Source organism: Rhincodon typus, chromosome 26 (assembly GCF_021869965.1).
Source record: "Rhincodon typus isolate 14 chromosome 26, sRhiTyp1.1, whole genome shotgun sequence".
Lineage (NCBI taxonomy): Eukaryota > Metazoa > Chordata > Chondrichthyes > Orectolobiformes > Rhincodontidae > Rhincodon > Rhincodon typus.
Window position 1 is genome coordinate 24,422,093 of NC_063357.1, and position 19,783 is coordinate 24,441,875.

At 38.1% G+C, this 19,783-nt stretch overlaps 1 protein-coding gene across 1 annotated transcript in view; it reads right to left on the reverse strand.

Moving 5' to 3' along the window:
• Positions 1-9,078: 9,078 nt before the first annotated feature.
• Positions 9,079-19,783, reverse strand: part of dhrs11a (dehydrogenase/reductase 11a) — an 82,137-nt gene continuing 71,432 nt past the window's right edge. Inside the window, exons 6-7 of the mRNA XM_048612660.1 lie at positions 19,093-19,158; positions 9,079-13,703 (exon numbers count right to left, since the gene is read on the reverse strand). Of these exons, the coding sequence (XP_048468617.1) occupies positions 13,662-13,703; positions 19,093-19,158 (108 nt within the window). The 3' untranslated portion in view covers positions 9,079-13,661. The remainder of the gene's footprint in view (positions 13,704-19,092; positions 19,159-19,783) is intronic.

A 19,783-nucleotide genomic window follows, 5' to 3' on the forward strand; every position in this document is an offset into this window, starting at 1 on the left:
TTTTAAGAAAATTCTTCAAGATTTGCTCTGTAACCCTCCTTCAGGATGTTTTAATTTCTTCATTGTTCCAACTCCACCTATTACTATTGTCTATTTGAGTACTGTCTCTCCCAGCATTTGTACACCCTGCTTTTTGTCACAATCCCTGCTGAGTTTAAACCTTATCTTCAACCTTAAACCATCATGAGGAAAATGCCCCACAAGGACCTTGTCCTGGCTCCATTCAGATGCAAACCAACTGACCTATGTAGGTGCTCTCTTCCCCCAAAGCCAATTTGTGCCTTAAGAATCAAAAGTCTTCCCTAATGCAACAACTTTCCAGTCACTCATTCATCGCTCTTACACTCCCATTTCTGTACTCAGTTCTGTAGGTGTAATAAGGAGATTAAAACTTTTGAGGTGTACCTTGGTAATTTTCCACAGTTTACTATATTCTGACTACAAGGACCACATCACCATAATAATGAAATAAAAGTAAATTTAACACATCACCTTGAAAAAATGTCAAGATGACTTGATGGGGGAGGAGGTTTTGAGGTTGCTCTGTTGTTAATGCAGGGGCTGAGGGTTGTCATCATCATCATCATCACCACCACCACCTTCAAGTGCAGTTGTAGTTGCAGGGTTAGAGCGAAAAATAGTTAATCCAGTAGTGGATGGCTGTGGTTCATTGTCTTATGACTGTTTCTTGGAGTTGGCTTAAAAAAGACATCCAGTTTTTGCTACTTTGCCTTTTTTCTTCTTTCATGAAGAAGCTGTTCATTAGAGTGCCAAATAAGATCTAATTCCACAAACTGCTACCCTGCTGTGTTTTGCATTGGAATCGCTGTCCTCTAAGAGCTGCAACTGCTTCTCAAATTCCCTCAGGATCGAAGACAAAACAGAAGTGGAAAACTCTCATGGTGCTGCATCCTGGACTTCAACTTCTTCATCTCCAGTTTCCACTTGCCCCTCAGTAGCAAGTTATTGTAGATCAGCTGTAGAGACGTCTCCACAGTGGGACTCATGCAGTTCTTCAATATCCTCACTCTCCCCTTCTTCAAATCCAACTTGCTTTGTAAGATCAACATACTGTTCTTTGATTCTTGGGAGCTTCTCCAACAGATAAAAGGTTTTAAAATCTTTAAAAAAAAAAATCTGGGAGAAGCTTCCACCAAACTGCATGCAAGCAATCCTTACTGACGTCACCCCAGGCCTCCACGATAATGTCAGTTGCATTGATATGAAAGCTCTTCCAGAATTGAAGAACACTATCCTAATTCCCTTCATAGCTACAATCTGCCTTTTATATGTACACCTTACGTAATAAGCTTTAAAAGCTTCTATTGCACCCTAGTCCATGGGTTGAAGGATAGAGGTTGTGTCTAGGGGTAGAAATAACACTTTGATGTTTTCAGAAAGCTCAAGAGTGGGAAGATTGTTTGGCACATTATTCAGGATGAGGCAAATCTTGAAATCCAATTTTTATTTCCTGCAATACTTTCTAAAAACATCTTCCAAAACATCAACTATAAGGTCACTGATGGAATCGTGTTATAGCCAACACAAGTTCGCATTTTAGAAATAGCATTCCCCTATTTGTCAGTCACGTTATAGTCAATTCGCATTGCTAGAACATGCTTTATAGCAGAACCCCATGTAGCAAAACGATAATCTGTCAGAGTCTATACTATCATAACGTCTTCACATGTTTAAGTACGTATTGGTCAAACTGGTACAGATGTGCCTACAAAGATTAATGTGAAATAGTGTGTATGGAATCATAAAAAGACAACATTTTGCACCATTGGAGAGAAGCTGAAGATAATGCCGGTATTGAGGCACCGTCATCCATGGACTAGAGACAGAAAAAAAAACCCACTGAATGATTGAAAGCCAACTAATAAGAACTCAAAGTGTGACACCTCAAGACAGAGTCGATGAGTTGATGTGAACAGACAAAAACTGATCCGGATTTCTTCAACACATGGCCATCTGTACACTAATGATTTGCAGCATATATTTAAATTTATCAGAAGAAATAACATTCAATTTACGTGAATTTACAGGCTTAATGCATTTCAAAAGCGCCTCTTTATGACTTGGTCTCATCTATATGGACTGTGTTACAACAGGGTCCCAGTGAAGTAACAAATTTGGAAGTTTGTTTACAATGTAAGTTGTTGCTTAAGATATTTTAGCACGAGTTATATATGAAATTAAGAAACATTAAAAATAACTCTGTCACTATGTACACTCCCACCTCAGACTGTTTGAAGCAATCTCTCATTCTGTTAACCAAGTCCAAATTAATCTCAGAGTAAGATTGCATTGTATCCAGTGCCAAACTGACCCATAGAGGCAACCTAGGCAGTCACCTAGGGTGCCACACTTTAATGACTGCCAAATTATTTACTTGGCAAACTGAAGTCTAAAGGCAAAATTTCATTCTGGGCTTCTCATTTTTCTCTATATTGAATATGGAGTGGAGTACCAAAATCCCTTGAGCTGACCTTGACGGTACCTCCAGTATTGGGACAGGATCAAGTAAATCCCCATCCCAGGATATGACCAGTGGTATCCCACAAGGATGCATATTAGGGCCTCAATTTTTCATACGATTTACTAACAATTTGAATAATGCCATAAAGAGTCATATAGCCAAATTTGCTAATGACACAATGTTAAGAAGTATTGTAGACGGTGTAGATGATAGCATAAAATTACTAAGGACTATTTATTGAATGGGCAAAATGGCAGACGGAATTCAATGTAGCAACTGTGTGGTTATCCATTTTGGACCAAAGGAAAGGACATCAGGGTATATTCTAGGTAGCATGAAGTTAAATATGATGGACGTCCAAAGAAATTTGGGGGTTCAGGTGTACAGATCTTTAAATGCCACAAACAGGTGCAGAAAATAATTAAGAAAGCTAAGGGAATTCTGGTCTTTATATCTAGAACACTGGAGTATAAAATTATGCTGCAGTTAAACAAAACCCTGGTTAGACCTCATTTGGAGTACCACGAACAGATCTGAGCACCACACCTTAGGAAGGACACATTGGCCTTGGAGGGAGTACAAAGGTTTACAAGAATAATAACTTGATTTCAGGGTTAAATTAGGAGGAGAAATTATACAAATTAGGTTCATTTTCTCTAGAATTTAGAAGGTTAAGGGGTGATCTGATCAAAGTCTACAATATATCAATAAGCAGAGTTGATAAAGTAGCAGATGCAATGCATTTGGATTTTCAGAATGCATTCTATAAAAGGTGCCACCGAACAGAGTATTGCACATAATAGGAGCTCAAAGTATTGGGGGCATTGTATTAGATGGACAATTAGTTAAGACTCAAGACAGGATGGGGAATCACAGGATCTATTCAGGTAGGTAAAATGCAATTAGTGTACTGCCACCAAGACCAGTCCTAGGGCTGAAATTTATTTCCCACCAATATTTAGGACTTGGAGGAGGGGACAAAGTTTAACTTATCCACATTTGCTGACAATTCAAAAAATATTTTAGAGGGCATTCTGTGATGCGGTCATAAGGAATTTGCGGTAGGAATAGATTGGTTGAGTGGACAAAAACCTGGCAGATGGAGTTTAATTTCAGAAAATGTGAGGTCATGCACTTTGGAAGGAAGAATCAAAAGTCAGATTATTTAAATAAAAAGAGATGCTGGAAAACGTGCAGCAGAGGGGCATCTGTCTATTCCAGTGCAGGGGAAAAAAAAAAAGCATGAAGTTGCAGCAAGTAACTAAGGCAGCAAATAGAATTTTGGCCTTAATTGTTGGGGGGGGGTTGGAATTTAAAAAAAAACAACTCTTGTTACAACTTGGGGCAGCATGGTGGCTCAGTGGTTAGTACTGCTGCCTCACAACACTAGGGACCGGAGTCCAATTCCACCCTCAGGATTGTCTGCATGGATTTCCTCTGGATGCTCCAGTTTCTTCCCCTAGTCCAAAGATGCGCAGGTTAGGTGGATTGGCTATGCTAAATTGCCCGTAGCTTTCAGGGATGTGTAGCTTAGGTGGGTTATAGGGGGATGCCTCTGGGTGGGATGCCCTGAGGGTCGGTGTGGACTTGTTGGGCCGAAGGGCCTGTTTCCACACTGTAGGGATTCAATGAACTGTACAGCATGTTGGTGAGGCCACACCTGCTATATTTTATACAGTTTTTGACCCATGTATTTAAGAAAGGATGTACTGGCACTGAAGGAAGTTCAAGAGAGATTCAGTATGCTGATTCCTGGGATGGTATTGACTTATCAAGAACAGCTAAACAGGTTAGGCTTTTGGTCATTAAAAATTTAGAAGAATTGGGGCAATGCTATTGAAACAGACAAGATTTTGAGGTGGGGTTTGACAGGGTAAATGTTGAGATGATGTTTCCATTAGTGGAGGAATGTCAAACTAGGGACATAGTTACAAAATAAGAGGGCAATCATTCAAAACTGAAACATGAAGAAATTTCTTTTCACAAACAGTCATGAATGTCTGAGATTCTCTAATCCAGAGAACTGCAGAGGTTAAATCCCAAAGCATTTAAAAAGAGAAGGTAGATAGGCTTTTGAAAATTTGGCAAGTTGAGGACTGTGATGACCTGATATGATACAAAGGTTGAGCCCTGGGGAAAATCAGCCATAATCTTGTTGAAAGGCAGGGCAGGTTTGAGAGGCTAAATGGCCTACTCCTGCTCCTATTTCTTACCCTCTTAAGTGAGAATTTCAGAATGATTACAGCTTATAAGGAGCCCTCTGTCTCTATAACAGCAGCTGTTAGTTCCCCAAGTTGGTGTTCCTTGTAAATATGCAAATTTTCCTTTTGTCTTCTGATATTTATCTTATTCTCTTTTTAAAGCAATAATTGCATCTGCCTCCACCATGCAGTTGGGTAGTGCATTCCAGATCCTAACCTCACACTGAAATCAAATTAATCATTGATACTGTTTCAATATGGGGAGTCATGGATACTAGTGGTATCCAGGAGTACAGCAAGTGCTCCCAACTGCACAAACATGAGCTCTAGCTTTCAGAGCATAAGCAGCAGCTGAAGACATTGCGGCACATTAGCTAGGCTGAGGCTAAGACTGACAAGGGTAGCATATTTAGAGAGGCGGTCATACCCAGATCAAGGGTCTGGAGGAATGAAGGGAATCAGTGAACACCAGGCAGTCAAAGAGGCAGGTAGTGCAGAGTCCCCGGGATTCTGTTCACAAATTGGTTTTCCAATTTAGAAGCTGATGAAGGTTTGTTCCTCAAGGGAGTACAGTGAGAGCCAGGCTTCTGGCACCACAAGTGGCCTGCTTGTACAGCTGGGGAGGAAAATCAAAGGAGTGATAGGAGTAGAGGATTCATTCGTTAGGGGAACAGGGGAAAATCTCAGCAGGTCTGCCAGCATCTGTGGTGAGAAATCAAACAATGTTTCAGGTCCAGTGACCCTTCTTCACATTTTAAATTTGTTCTGAAAAAGGTGCAATAAAAGGGTTTTAGATTGGGATAAGGCAGACTTATAAAGGCAGGATCTGGCCAAAACAGACAGGAAACATCTACAAGAGTGTAAATTTACAGAACAGTGAGAGGCATTCAAAAAGGCCCATCTGACAAAGGAGCAGCATTCCAAAAGCTTGTGACTTTAAATAAATCTATTGGACTGTAATCTGATAGTGTGAGATTTCTGAAAAAGGTACTGAGTAGTGTACAGGCCCAACATGTTTCTTTTAGGGTAAGATGTAGGAACTACAAGTCCAGAGAATCTGGATGTCTAGGAATATTCAGGACTGGACAGTTTTCTAACAAAAAGAGACACATAACAGGAGCAAAATAACAGAAGACTGAAAGGAGACAAAGTATGGGTGTGGAGTTCAAGAAAGCAATTGGGAGGTCAAATGATGGGACATGAAAAAATGCTGGTAGTAAAGATTAGAATCCATTAGGGATCAAGGGGGCAATTTGTGCATGAAGCCAGAGGATAGTGGTAGTGTTAAACAAAACTTTAAATAAATTTTATATCTGTCTTTACTTGGGAGCAGGATACAGGTACAGAACTCGAGAAGTCCTTGAGCAGATTGATGCAAGACGCAAGGAGATACTGGAAATTTAAGGGATTAAAAGCAGACAAGTCCCCAGGTCCAGACGACTTGTATCCCAGGCTACTGTAGGAGATGAGGGAGGAAATTACAGCAGCACAGAACCAAAAAAGCTTTAAAAAAAGTCTCGCCACAGGAGAGTTGCCATAGGACCGGAGAACAGCTAATATGCTTCGAATTTACAAGAAAGGTGGTAGAGATAAAACACTAGAGTAGTGATAGGAAACTATTGGAGAAAATAGTGAAGAAAATAAATCTCTATTTAGAGAGAGGCAAGGTTTGATCAAGGATAGTCAACATGGCTTTGTCAGAGGGAAGTAATGCCTGACAAATCTGAACTTTGAGGAAGTGATCAAGTGTGTCAAATTAAGGTAGGCCAGTTGATGTAGTTTATGTAGATTTCTGCAAGGCCTTTGGCAAGGTCTCATATCGGAAACTAGTGAAGAAGGGAAAAACTCATCACAATCACAGTAACTTAAGTAGAATCCAAAATGGGCTGAATAGCAGGAGTCAGAAGGTGGTAGGGGGCTATTTATGCCACTGGAGTTTGGTGTGCAGTGGCATACCACAGGGATTAGTGCTGGGTTCCTTCTTGAGACAGACAGACCAGCGCAAGCGAGACAGGCATAGAGAGAGAGACAGAAGGAGTCTTAGGTTACAGGTGAAGGATATGAACAGATTCGTCAGATATGGTCAGTTGCAGATGGAATTTAACCTTGATACTTGTGAGGTGATGCATTTTGGGGAAGTAAGAAGACAAGGGAGTACTCAATGAATTGCAGGACACTAGGAAGCTCAGGTGAACAGAGGGATTTGGAGTGCTTGACCACAGATCCCTGAATGTGGCATGACAGGTTAATAGGGTGGTTAAGAAAGCATACAGGACACTTGCCCTTATGTGTCAAGCCATAGATAGAAGTGCTGGGAGGTTATATTGAAGTTGCACAGAACTTTGGTTAGGCCACAGCTAGGAGTACAGTGCATAGTTCTGGTCACCATGCTATTGAAAAAGATGTGATTACACTGGAGGTGCAGAGGATATTCATGAGGATGTTATCTATGAAGACAGGCTGGATTAGCTCAGGTTCTTTCCTTTGGAGCAGAGAAGGTTGAGGTGGGACCTTATAGAGGGCGAGAAGATCATGTGGTGCACAGACAGGGTGGATAGAAAGCAGCTCTTACCCTTGGTCAAAGGGTCAAGAACAAGGAAACACATTTTTGAAGAGAAAGGCAGGAGGTTTGGAGTGGGTTTGAGAAAGTATTTTTTCACGCAGAGGATGCTGGGGTCAGAATACACTGTCAGCGTAGGCGGCAGGTAACTTCACAGCCTTTAAAAAGTATTGGCTGAACACCTGAAGTGTCATAACATTCAAAGCTATGGGCCTGGTGTGGGAAAGTGGGGCTAGTGGGTTGTGTTTGGTGATGGACACTTGATGGGCCAAACAGACTCTTCTGTGCTATATAATTTTACGATAATGACTTCAGAAGCTTCAGATTGGATTTAGAAAAATGTTAAGACATGGGGAGAAGGCAAATTGTTGGCAATAACATACAAACGTACTTGAAAGGAAACCACCAACAATGTCACAATGTTGTCAAATCAATTTTTGGTAATTACAAAGTAAGTTAAAATTATACAAAAGATAACTAAAGATTACTGGTTGCTTTCAGAGTAATTTGATTGCCAGAAATGGTATTGGATTAAAAAAAATTGACCAGTAAACATCTTGAAGTCAGTCACAAACTGAGTATCTGCAGATTTAGGTGTTGCTTTAGAAAACAGAAAGATTTCAGTGTCAAAATTTAGAATTTGTGTACAAGTGTGAGATGTCCTAATGGGGAGTTCTCAAAAGTTGCACACACAAATACATTTCTCAAATGGGTTTATGAGAAAGAAAAGACTGCATTATTTTCACCCATTGCTAAATATTTCTCTGCAGCTGGTTATGATGAGTCATTAGTACAGTACAGGCTTTGATTTAGCTGTCTTTCTGCAATATTGTTTGGTGCATTTGGAATACATGAGAACAATGAGCAGAGAACTTGGAACATTTATTGTAACTGTATTTACCTACCCTTAGGCTAGTCAAATTTTACAAACTTGCTCTTCAAATTCTCTCTTTGAAAAGGGAAAGGGCTTTCAATACTTATGCTTTTACCATAATTTCCTTTGAATGGAGGGAGAAAGATGGGAAGATTAACTGCATGACATGGGAGCAAAGCCATTCTTAAGATGCAAAATTATTCACCGAACCATGCAGTTTAAAGACAAAATTTATCAAGGAAAGCTCTAAATATTTATGTACATTCTTTAATATGCATGTGCAAACATAACATCTTGTAAGCTTTAGTCAGAAGCAGGATTTGAGAAGATCTGGTAGTATTTTGGGAATAATATATTTATGTCATTGCACTGCAAAGACTGCATATCCTTCAAGACCCAAATTACAATCTTATCCAATGACTGAGGTTTCATCATACCGAGCGTTCACAATATTCAGAAGATCCAGATTCATAGCGAAGGAGAGTTATTTATTATATCACAATTCAAGAAAGATTTAACAATATTTTGTTGTTAATTTAGCAGCATTGGTTAACTTTTGCAGAAACAGTACAAACGATGGTGTGTAGTTGGAAAATTCAAGCCTACTTGAAATCAATTCCAAAATTGAAAAGGTACCGTCCAACAGTTCACCTCAAATCTGTACAGCGCAACAACTTAAAAATAAAAGTCTGATGCTTAACCTGTTGTTAACAGCAACACATTAAATTCTAGAATATTTCTGGGTGGAAATATAGATTGCCCTCTGTCTATATACAGGCTTGGGCATTCATTTCTCAATTCTACTCCAGTTCCATCTTTACAACTACAAAAAATTAACCAATGAAAATGGACTTTTTAAGAAGAGGTTTGATTTAGACGTAATGCTAATCTTTACAAAGAATATATATCAGATTTTGGATAATCTGATGACAAAAAAAATGACCTGACCAGACAGTGTATCTAGATTTCAATAGAAATAAACAGTTTATTAAGATTCATTTAGGTAATGATACTCAATGTGGACGGCATATAAAATATTGCAGGAGAAACATTATAGTCTTGAAGAACACAAGAAAGTGCAGGGCGTGGAGGTTCAAATGTCTTTGAAAATATGGACAGATAAGTTGGTGATTTATAGTACTTCACTGGTTTTTACTAATCATGAGAAGTGGCTCTTTGAATCCAAACAATCTTACACAACAATTTGTTAAAAAAGGTCATATAGAAGATACACAAGATTACAATTATGCATCTTAAAAAGTAGCTCACAACATTGAGCAAATTACCAAAATGTGTACTTTAAATTAAATAAATTGACATTCTGCTTTAAAAGATAGCATGCTAAAGGGTTTTAATAGGTACAAAATATTGTCCTGCTATGCAACTTGCGAGATCATTTCAGACTCTGGTCACAGATTAATATATTTGCTTTATGACACATTTTATTTCAACATTATGAAAAGATTCAGTAAATACAATTAATTAATCATTCATCCATAAATGGGGATTTTAAAAAATAAACTGATCTACGTGTGCACGTCAGATGACACTGGATAAAGGTGTGCGCCGCACAGCATCACGGCAATAGAAGTGACTTCAAACTTTGCATGCTCCCAGCCTGTTAAGCCATTTGCTTAAAACACAGATAGCCCTTTTAATACCAAACAGTCAACTCCAAATTTTAAATGTAATTATATGCTGCGTCAGTATCAACCGACTTTGAAAATGCAATCACCATGACAAACAAATTAAGTAGTTAACTTGCACATGATCACACCACTTGGACTACCAAACCTGATCGGAAGATGCCCAAACTACCTGAAAATTCTAGTCCTAGTACGTGACACTCATCCCAATTTCCATGATAATGAACTTGAAGTGTTCAACAATCCAATATCAGCAGTTATACAAGTGATCATAGGAGAGAACATTTAACTAGAGTTCTGCTTTGGATAGCAGTGATAATTTACACACCAGAACTTCACACCTTTTCCAGTTTAGGCAGCGGGTTCTAGCAACTAACACAAATATCGTTTTAATATTAAGTATTAAGTTGTACAACAATGGCATCTGCGAAGATATTAACAGTAGGTAGTACTAAAGGTAGTACTGGCTGACAAAGACTTCACAGCAATGTTTACAACTGCATTGCAAAACACAACTTTCGTGTTAAATTTCAAAGACTACAGAAACAAGAAGATGAAAATAAATTCTGCACAAACTGTGGATTTACAAATATTACTTTCCAAGGAGACAACACATTAGAAATTATTCTTCATATTAACTACTTTTTTAAATTGTATTATTCAAAAACAGTACGGTTTTTGTTGTCAGAGGGCACGTAAGTATGGCTCAGCATAAAGGGGGAACACATTCTTTAGGCTCTGGAAAACCTGGAAACAAATTTGGAAAAATGGGTAGCTGCGAAGGACATATCCATCATATATGAACGAATTCTAGCAGTATTGGGCCATTGCCTTTTAACAGCCCAATCTTCATAGTTCTTCAATTTTTAGTTATTTAATATATCTATATTATTCAGGAATATGATGTTGAACGTGTTTACAAACAGAGAAGTGGCTACCAACAATTTTATAGACTTCAGTAGTTTTTCTACAATATCAATGTGAGAAAGTCAGAAATACCAACAGGGGTGCTAAAACCTGTAACACCACCCATAAATTTGAGATGAGTGAGCAACAGCACAATTGAAAAGCTTTCTTGTACACAACTGAAGAATGCTCACTTGAAAGATACAAAAAGGTTCCCAGCAAGAGCCTACAACTGTGGTAGGTTATTCAATCAACATCCAATCCAATCCTCACCTAACTTCACACATTTGTATTAAAACAACCTGTAGCAGGAGCCAGAGCAAAATTTATTTCTTTTAAACTTCTTCTCTCACCTGCTCTCTGCTTCTCGTCCTCCTTTCATCTCCCCCCAGCACACTCACCTTCGAGAGATGAGGGAGCACAAGAAAATAAAAAGGAACATCCAGCAATTTTGCAGAGGAAAAGAAAAATCAGCAGCTTGAACTAGGAAATCTACAGTATACTTCACCAAAGAGTGAGCAATGTTTGATTAAACATATCCCTTTTTAAATAATGATCAACGTTAAGTCAAATGTACCAATTGAGTAGGAGGTGGCAAAACTGTGTCAAAATTTCACACATGAATTAAATGCCAAACTAAACACCTCAAAGTATACAACAATTCACTTAAAGTTTCAGGACCATCTTATACCAAAAGTCTGATGCGACTTTCAGGCCATTTGGCATCTATCAGATGCAAGAAATGGATTAGCTGTCAACTTTATAAAATTGTCTGGTCTATCAAAGAAGCTCAATTAGCATAATTTATTCAGAGTACATTCTTTAATAGTTAACTTTCACTATGATAAGTGGCCATACCACAGAGAGAAATCCTAAGTTCAGTTTGTGTTTTTTCAGAAGCATCTTGCGATTCTTATCCTGTTGAGGTGAATGGGACTTGCCACTGATTTATTTAAATCACAAATTAAAACTATTTTCTAATGTGGTAGTATATATCCAGTAGTTGTTGTTTTGAAATGATCATCATAGATAAGGTTACGTGTTTATTATTAACTAAACACAGCAGATGTGTGCTGCATTATGATACATTGCTGTTGATTACATGAAAATTAATTTGTTGTGTTTCGTTATTAGAAATGTGGATTTAATTTAAAAAAAAGAAAATTCTAGAAATTCTCAGCAGGTCTGTCAAGAGTGGAATAATGTTAACCTTTCAGTTATCATCTAGTAAAGTCTGGCAGAGATGCCCATGATCAAATAGAACAAGGGAACAGTGATGGTTATATGTTGGGTAAGCATGGATGTACATATATGTACATATATGGAGAACAAGTCATCAACTGAGGTCAGAGGTTTGATTTGCGAGCCAAAATAAAACTGACCAAGAATCGACCTCTCGTATTTAACATAAAGTCTATGTGACATGCATTTACGGGTTTTTTTTGGGGGGGGGGGGGGGGGAGAGGGAGGGAAAGTTCAAAGGAGATGCGGGGCAAGTTTTTAAACAGTGGTAGGTGTCTGGAATGCGCTGTCAGGGTGATGGAGGCAGATACGATAGGGATGTTTAAGGGGCGTTTAGAGAAGCACATGAATAGGCAAGGAAGAGAGATATGGATCAAGGACGGCAGAAGAGATTAGTTTAACTCAGCACCACGTTTGGCACAACATCATGGGCCGAAAGGCTCATTCTTGTGCTGTACTGTTCCAAGTTCTACGTTCTATTTGCCTCGTGTTATATCCCAAGGTGACTTTACCTTCAAAGAGACATCTACCTCACTGTAATCTGACAGCAAAATTTGAATATCACCAAGCAGTCAACAATTTATGCAACCTTAGAAGAAGCAGAGCATTGTTCAATTTCTTGCAGTGATTATAATAAATTGAATTATATATTCTTCAATAGCCAAATCTGTAACACGTTAATTGTACAGATCCTACTCTCACAACACTGTTTAAGTCATAAACAAACCTAGGATTAGGAATTTTCCGTCATATTCAAGAATTACAATACTCCAGTTGTTCTAGATTGCAATCACATCAAAACGCTAGAGGAATCTTTTAGTTTTAAAGAACGGTGAAGGTTGTTATGCAAGGCAGTGGAAGGATGTCAGTGAGTAGTCAGGTGCAATTACTTTATAGGCCTCATTTCAATAGAATAAACTTAGAAAAAAAAAGTTTGAATGGGGGAATTAAAAGTAAACTCAAGATCAAGACAACAAAAAAATCTTTAAGGTATTTTGGATCATATTAAGTGCCCTGTTATTATTGTGATCTAGGCTTATCCTTCTTAAAAAATTATATATAAAAAGTGGATAAACCTACTGTTTCCTGGTCCATAATATTATTCTAATTCGTACTGAAGCAGCAAATGAAAACATATTAAAATGAATTAATGTCATCACAATCAAGCAATGAGATTGGTTACTTATTACAGTTGGGTATCAATTATACCCCGTAAAATAATCCCTTCAAAACAGTTAACATTTTCACCAAATGGTACAACGAATTCTCAGTGCAAACCAGAGAGAAGACCAACAGATATGCACACCACAAGAAGTCACATAACTGTTAGCTTGGTTTAACATAAAACAACTGTGCAATAAGACTGAAAGATAGGTGATCAAGAATCATTTTCTCCACATATATATGCAGCACAATCATCCTTCATACATTTTTTTGCACCTTTACTGCTATAGTCGGCACTAAAATGATCTGCAACACATCAGAAGCAAAAGCCAAAATAAAATTAAAGTTTCTCTTGAAATAAAATAATTCTATTACGCTCTGCTCCTACAGCAGACTTCTCAGCACAGGCAAACATTTCCTTGGAGAGAATGAAAGACGAATTCTACCAGGTCGACAGGGCCAAATGAAATAGGACTTTATATAACTCTTAGCATCACATTTTTAAAAAAAAAAAACTGTCCAGAAGAGGTCTTGTGCCGTAATCTATTTTGCTCATAGACATCTGTGGCTGCTCCTTCCTTGGTTGCTATGTCTGCTGCTCAGTAGGTCTCATCTGAATGTCTCCAATCTGAAGTCAAACCAGAATCAGTAGTTAGTTAAATAAAACCAATGCATACTTTCAAAGTAATCATTATGAATGCTTCCTGCATCTACCTTAAGTTAGATTTGTACTAAACAGCATCCCTTTTTGATCCTAATCCTGAATAGAATATCAGGATAAAACGAAAAGCAGCAATTAGTTTGGTAATTCTCTAATTCTAATAAAAACTGTATCAAGATTTCACAATACAGAGCAGAATTGAAAATAATGCTTGACACTGTAGGGGATGAAACACTGTACACAGTTAAATAGAACACATCCTGTGAAAATCTGTATGAAACTTATAGCAAATGGCACTCAAAGGGGCAAGGATAGGAAACATTATGTACCAGATTGAGGAAAACAGGGGGGTAAATGTATCGAATGAATAATAAAAAAATGTAGTACATATTAGATTGTGGATAACTACAGCAAATAACCACAAGGACAAAGCAGGGCCATGACTAATCTTTCATCAGGTAGTCAGATGGAATAAAAAACTCAAACATTTAAAGTGCTATCAATAAGTTTTTGTTTAATGCTATTTTAAAACATCAAATTACATAGAACGTATAACACTAAAACATGTAATTCCACCTGATCAATCCATGGAATATTAATGGCACACTTGAACCTCTTTCTAGTTTACCTCCTCCTTTGTATGCTCATCTAGCTACCTCTAAATGCCTCTATACCACTCACTGTGGCAGAATGCTTCACATTCTTGCTAACCTTCTGGATATAAAAATGGTTTTCTGAATTAACACATTTTGGATTTCTTAGCAATTAGCTTAAATGGTGGCTCCTTGTTCTAATGAATCCCACAACTAGAAGCATTCTTCCTATCTGCTTTGTATAGTATGAGCCTTTAATAATGTTAATGTTAAAGGTCTCGAAGATCATCCTCGGCCTGCTCTTCAGGAAAGAGGCTAAAGTATGTTCCATCCTTTCCTAGTAGGTATAACTTTATTGTTCAGGTATTATACTTGTAAATCTCCAGTGATTCTGTACCTTTCTATAATATGGTAGTCAAAACTTAACTGTAATGCTAGTACAGTCTAATAAAAAACAAACAATTTATCACTATTTTTCCAGAAAAAAAACTCACTCACTTTGTTTTTGCTACGTCCTTACTGGCTTGCATTGCAACTCGCAGAAATTTCAGGTGGTGGTTCAGTTCTTTCTGCAGCAGTTCTTCATGAGCAACATACAGCTTGCCATTCCTACACCTTCTCCACATAACCCTACACACTGTTTAACTTCCTTTTGAAAATCTTAATTGGATGTCTCCAAACTGAGGCAGTGCATTCCAGAATCAAATCACTCATTTTCCTTGCATCCCTTTTTCTTCTTTTACTAATTACCTCAAATTGGTGCCCTCTTGTTCTTTGCGCTTTCCTGAGTGAGAACAGTTCTTCTCTATTGTTCACATTGCTCATGATTTTTAATAGTGCCAAATCTCTTCTCAGCTTTTTCTTAAGGAAAAACAGTCCTAACTTCTCCAATTTATCTTCCTAAATGAAGATCCTCATCCTTGCTCTATGATCTCTAATGCTTTCACATTCTTCCCAAAAGTGAAGTGCCCAGAAATGAACACGACACTAGTGGAAGCAGAGGTAGTGCCATATATAGTGTCAAAATAACTTCCCCTGCTCTTCTATTCTATGTTATTATTACTAATGCCTGGGATATTGTATGTTTTATTAATCTCTCGCTCAATCTGTCCTGCTGCCTTTCCAAGCTCTTCCTACCAAAATGAATCACTTCCCTTTTCTCCACGTTGAATCTTTTAAGTGCTCACCCAATTCACCAACCTGTCTATTTCCTCCTGTAGCTCTACATTATCCTCCTCCAAAGTTCGCAGTGCTCCAAAGTTGCACATTGGCTGGCAAGTTTTGAAAAGATGCCCTATGCACCATGATCTAGGGCTTTAAGATACACAGTAAAAGCAAAGGTCCCAATACTAACCGCTGGTGAAAATTTTCTCCAGCTGTAAAAATATTGAACCATTACTCACTCTTTCTTGATGCTCAACTAATTCCATACCATATTGCTATTCCATGAGCTATAACTTTGCACACAGGCCTGTTCTGTGGCACTATATCAAATGTCTTTTAAAAGTTCATGTACACCACATCAACAGCAATGCTCAGTCTTCCTGCTTACCTTGTAAAATAGCTCCAGCAAATTAAATATTTTTCCTCAAGAACTCCATTCTGGCTTTCCTTAATTAACTCTCGCCTGTCCACATAACTGCATTTTTTTCCCCAAATTACTATTTCTAGAAGTTTCTCTAATGTTTTCCCACCATCTAACATGAATTGACTGGTCAGTACTTATTGGGCTTATCTTTGTCTTTACTTGAACAACAGCATAACATTTGAAATTGTTCAGTGCTTTGCACCACCCGAGAGTCGAAGGAAGACTGAAAAAAAAATATAATGGCTAGTGCTTCTGCAATTTCCACTCACTTCCCTTTGGGAGTCCATGCTGAGGATACAGTCTCATCATGTACTCTGTCCTCAAGAGCCTCGAGGTAAGCTGGTGCAGACTCCCAGCCTAGAGGTGAAGCCTGGCACGGTTTGGAGGCTAGCCGCTAGTGTGGATCGGGTTGGAAGAACTGTTATTCTGAACTTTGTATTTCTTCATTTTTCTAATTTGTTCCTACTATTTTGTACTTACGTACCCAAGTTGGTGTGAAGATTTGTAATGCTAGACTTTTTATTTCCTTATTTTTCTCATTTTTTTCCAAACAACTTGAACTGAAGAATCTCTACCTAGGTAAATTTGTACCTAAAATGATGTCATAAGCGGTGACTTGTAAACTTTTCACTATACTCACAGTGAGTATGCATGAGATAAGGCTAACTCTAATTCCTTGGGTGCATCTCACCTAGTCCCAATGTCTTATCAACTTTAAGTGCAGATTGCTATCTAATAACAACACTGCTTCAATTTTAAACCCCTCTGGTGTCTGAATGATCTTCTTTATTACCACCAATAAGATGCTACCCATGGAAAAGATAAATGTAAAATATTCATTTAATATATCAGCCATGGCCTCTAGCTCCATGCAGAACTCCTTTTCTTGGTCAATTGGCCCAAGTCGTCGTCCTACCATCTACATACCTATTGAAGGCCTTGGAGTCCATGTTACATTTTTTTTTGCCAGTTTTGTTTCATACTCGCTCCTTGATACTTTACTGCACACCTGCCCCCAACCCAAACATTCTATGTTCAGCTTGTGTTCCAGTTTTACCTTCCCCCGACAACTGTCACAAGCCCATTTTATAATCTTCTTTATCCTAATTTCTATCTCCTCTGTCATCCAGCGAACTCTGGATTTGTTTTCCCTACCTTTCCCTTTTCAGGGGATATACTGAGTATGCCCAAAATAACTCCTCTTTTCAAGTTAGTCCATGATTGGCTACCACATTTGTTTTTGAACAACATAACACTACAATTGTCCAGTCCTTGGCACCACCTGAGACACTCCAAATCTGCCTACCTTAGACTAATTTATTTAGCCCAGATTTACTCTTACCACATTGAAGCTGGCATTCCCACAGTTAATTAAGTTAGTTGGTCTTACTCTGAATTGATCTTTGACCTTTTCTAAAGTCAGCCTAAATCCTGTGATATAACAATCACTGTCCCATAGATGTCTCCCTAGGCCACTTGATTACTTGGTCCACATCAATTCCAAGTAACAAGTCAAACAGACCTCTTTCCACGTTGGACGGGAAACGTGCTGGAGGAAATTTTCTTGAAAACGTTGTATGAACTGGTCCTTCTTGGTCTTTTCAACGACAAACCATTCAAATAAAGACTGAGATAGTAAAAGCCACCATTATAAAACTACTCTATACTATTTGAAGCTTCCTACAATTTCCTTGCAATTCCTACAATTCTTCTCATTAACTGGAATCCCAAAACCCTTTTGTTCCTCAACTCCAGCCAAACCAATTCTGTCTTTGATCCTTCTGGGACATCCTCTCCTTCCAGCGCAGTAACGTTCTCCTCAAATGAGTCCCACCGGCCTTCCTCCTTTCCTACCTCTCCTTAATAGCTTATATCCAGAATATTTAACGTTCTGACCTACCCCTCCTTGATACAACTCTCCATTATACCCACAACATCTCAAAGCCATGTGGCAATCTGTACCTAAAACACTATCTATTTTAACACACACTTGCATTTACGTACATGCATAATAACTCTGACTTAGATGCTACTATTCGCTAAACCCTAAACTTTCTCAGCTCTAAACATTACTCTCTAAGACTTACTATCCACTCTAGAAGAGCACTAGCAAAATTGCCCTACAAAGAATTCAGTCCTGTGCAACCTACCTGGCTTATACAGGTCCCACCGCCCCTGTGGCAGGTTCCAACATCCAAAGAATTTAAAGCCTCTCTCTCCTGCACCATCTTTCCAACCACATATTCATGTGTTTTACTCTTAGTTCTGTACTCGTTTGTGCATGGCACTGAGTGTGATTCAGTGTTTACTACTTTTGAAGTCTTGCTTGGCAATTTCTTTTAATTTATCTCTCTGACTGCAGAACCATGTTCCTTTTCCTAGATATGTAAATGGCATTGACATACGCTGAGACTTACGGCGCATCATCCTCTCCCTTCAGGATTCTACAACCAGTGACATCCTTGATTACATCCCTGTGTTCCTTCACCACAATTAGATATTTAACTTCATTTCCAAACAGTAGGAGACCTCCTAAATTGAGTTCTCAAATACAAGAGCTCACACTAAATTTATACATTGAAATTCACTTGTCAATTATATAATCATTCTGCTAGCTTGTACACTTATTTACAAGCTATGTGCCTCTTAGTATCGCTCCCAAATTAGTGTTATGCACCTTTACCTTTAGAAATTATATTTTTAATTTGAAAGGTTTAATTGTTAATAAAAGCCATGATCCAACAGAGATCTTTGTGTAACCTCATTTTACTTTGGGTTTCAATTCTTTCTTTGACTAACAGATTTGATGATGAGTAAAAGCACACAAAGAAACCATGTGACAGCTTGAGATTTTAATGTGATTATGGCTAATCTACAACCTATACCTGCCTTAGCCCCAAATTACATTACAACTTAAGGCAATGTAAAATCTAAAAATGTCTGCCTAAGATTTCAACTATGTTTCCAGTCATCTTATACAAACACTATTACAGCTTAACATAGGTTTCTCCTGTGAACCACCTTGACACATTTTCCGCCTTAAATGCACTAAAAGGTGCCTTCACTGTTTAAAAAAAAAAGATGGAGAGGACTGAAATAACCACAGAAGGAATTCTCACCAAAAGTCAAGTTGTGCAATGGAATACCCATAACTAGTCAATGGATTGTTACTTGCCTGAACATGAGAAGGTGCACTTAAGATGTAAACAACAGCACTGGCCAAATCCTCTGCTTTCAGACACTAGGTGAAAGAACACAGGTTGTCAGATAAAGCTAGATACGTAATAGAAACAATGCAAAAATACAGAATTGAGTGTAACAGATACACAGTGCTTCTTAAAGGAAAGGGGCATTAACTTTTGATACATAAAGCAATGCAGGACTGTTTGGGAGACAGCAGAGCAGGACAATTTATTTGGATTGCTCTAGCAATGATGGACTGAACTGCCTCTTTTTGTGCTGTAAACTTCAACATTTTTCAATTTATTTGGTTATCACAAATGATTTTGCTCGATATGGACAGTTGTGCAAGCCAACTGTGATATATTTGACAAATGGTTTCAATTGAACAAACAAACAAACAAACAGTCTCTTCCATTACAAAGCTAGAAGAAGTAACAATCCCTCACTCTGCTGGTCATTGCCATGATTTGATGCAGGTTCAAACCTACTTTATTTTTAACCATCCAGTCAACTTCGCTCGCAGATACATTGCTGTTTGGAATATTTTGTAGGTTTCCAAGTCTTTTAAGCAACTACCCTAATCAACCTTCTTGTCATAATGAAGATTTACTTGCCTTTGCCAGGGAGATTTAGATCAGACTGAACCAGTGTTTCAATCAATTTATCTTGCTTTACTATTCCAC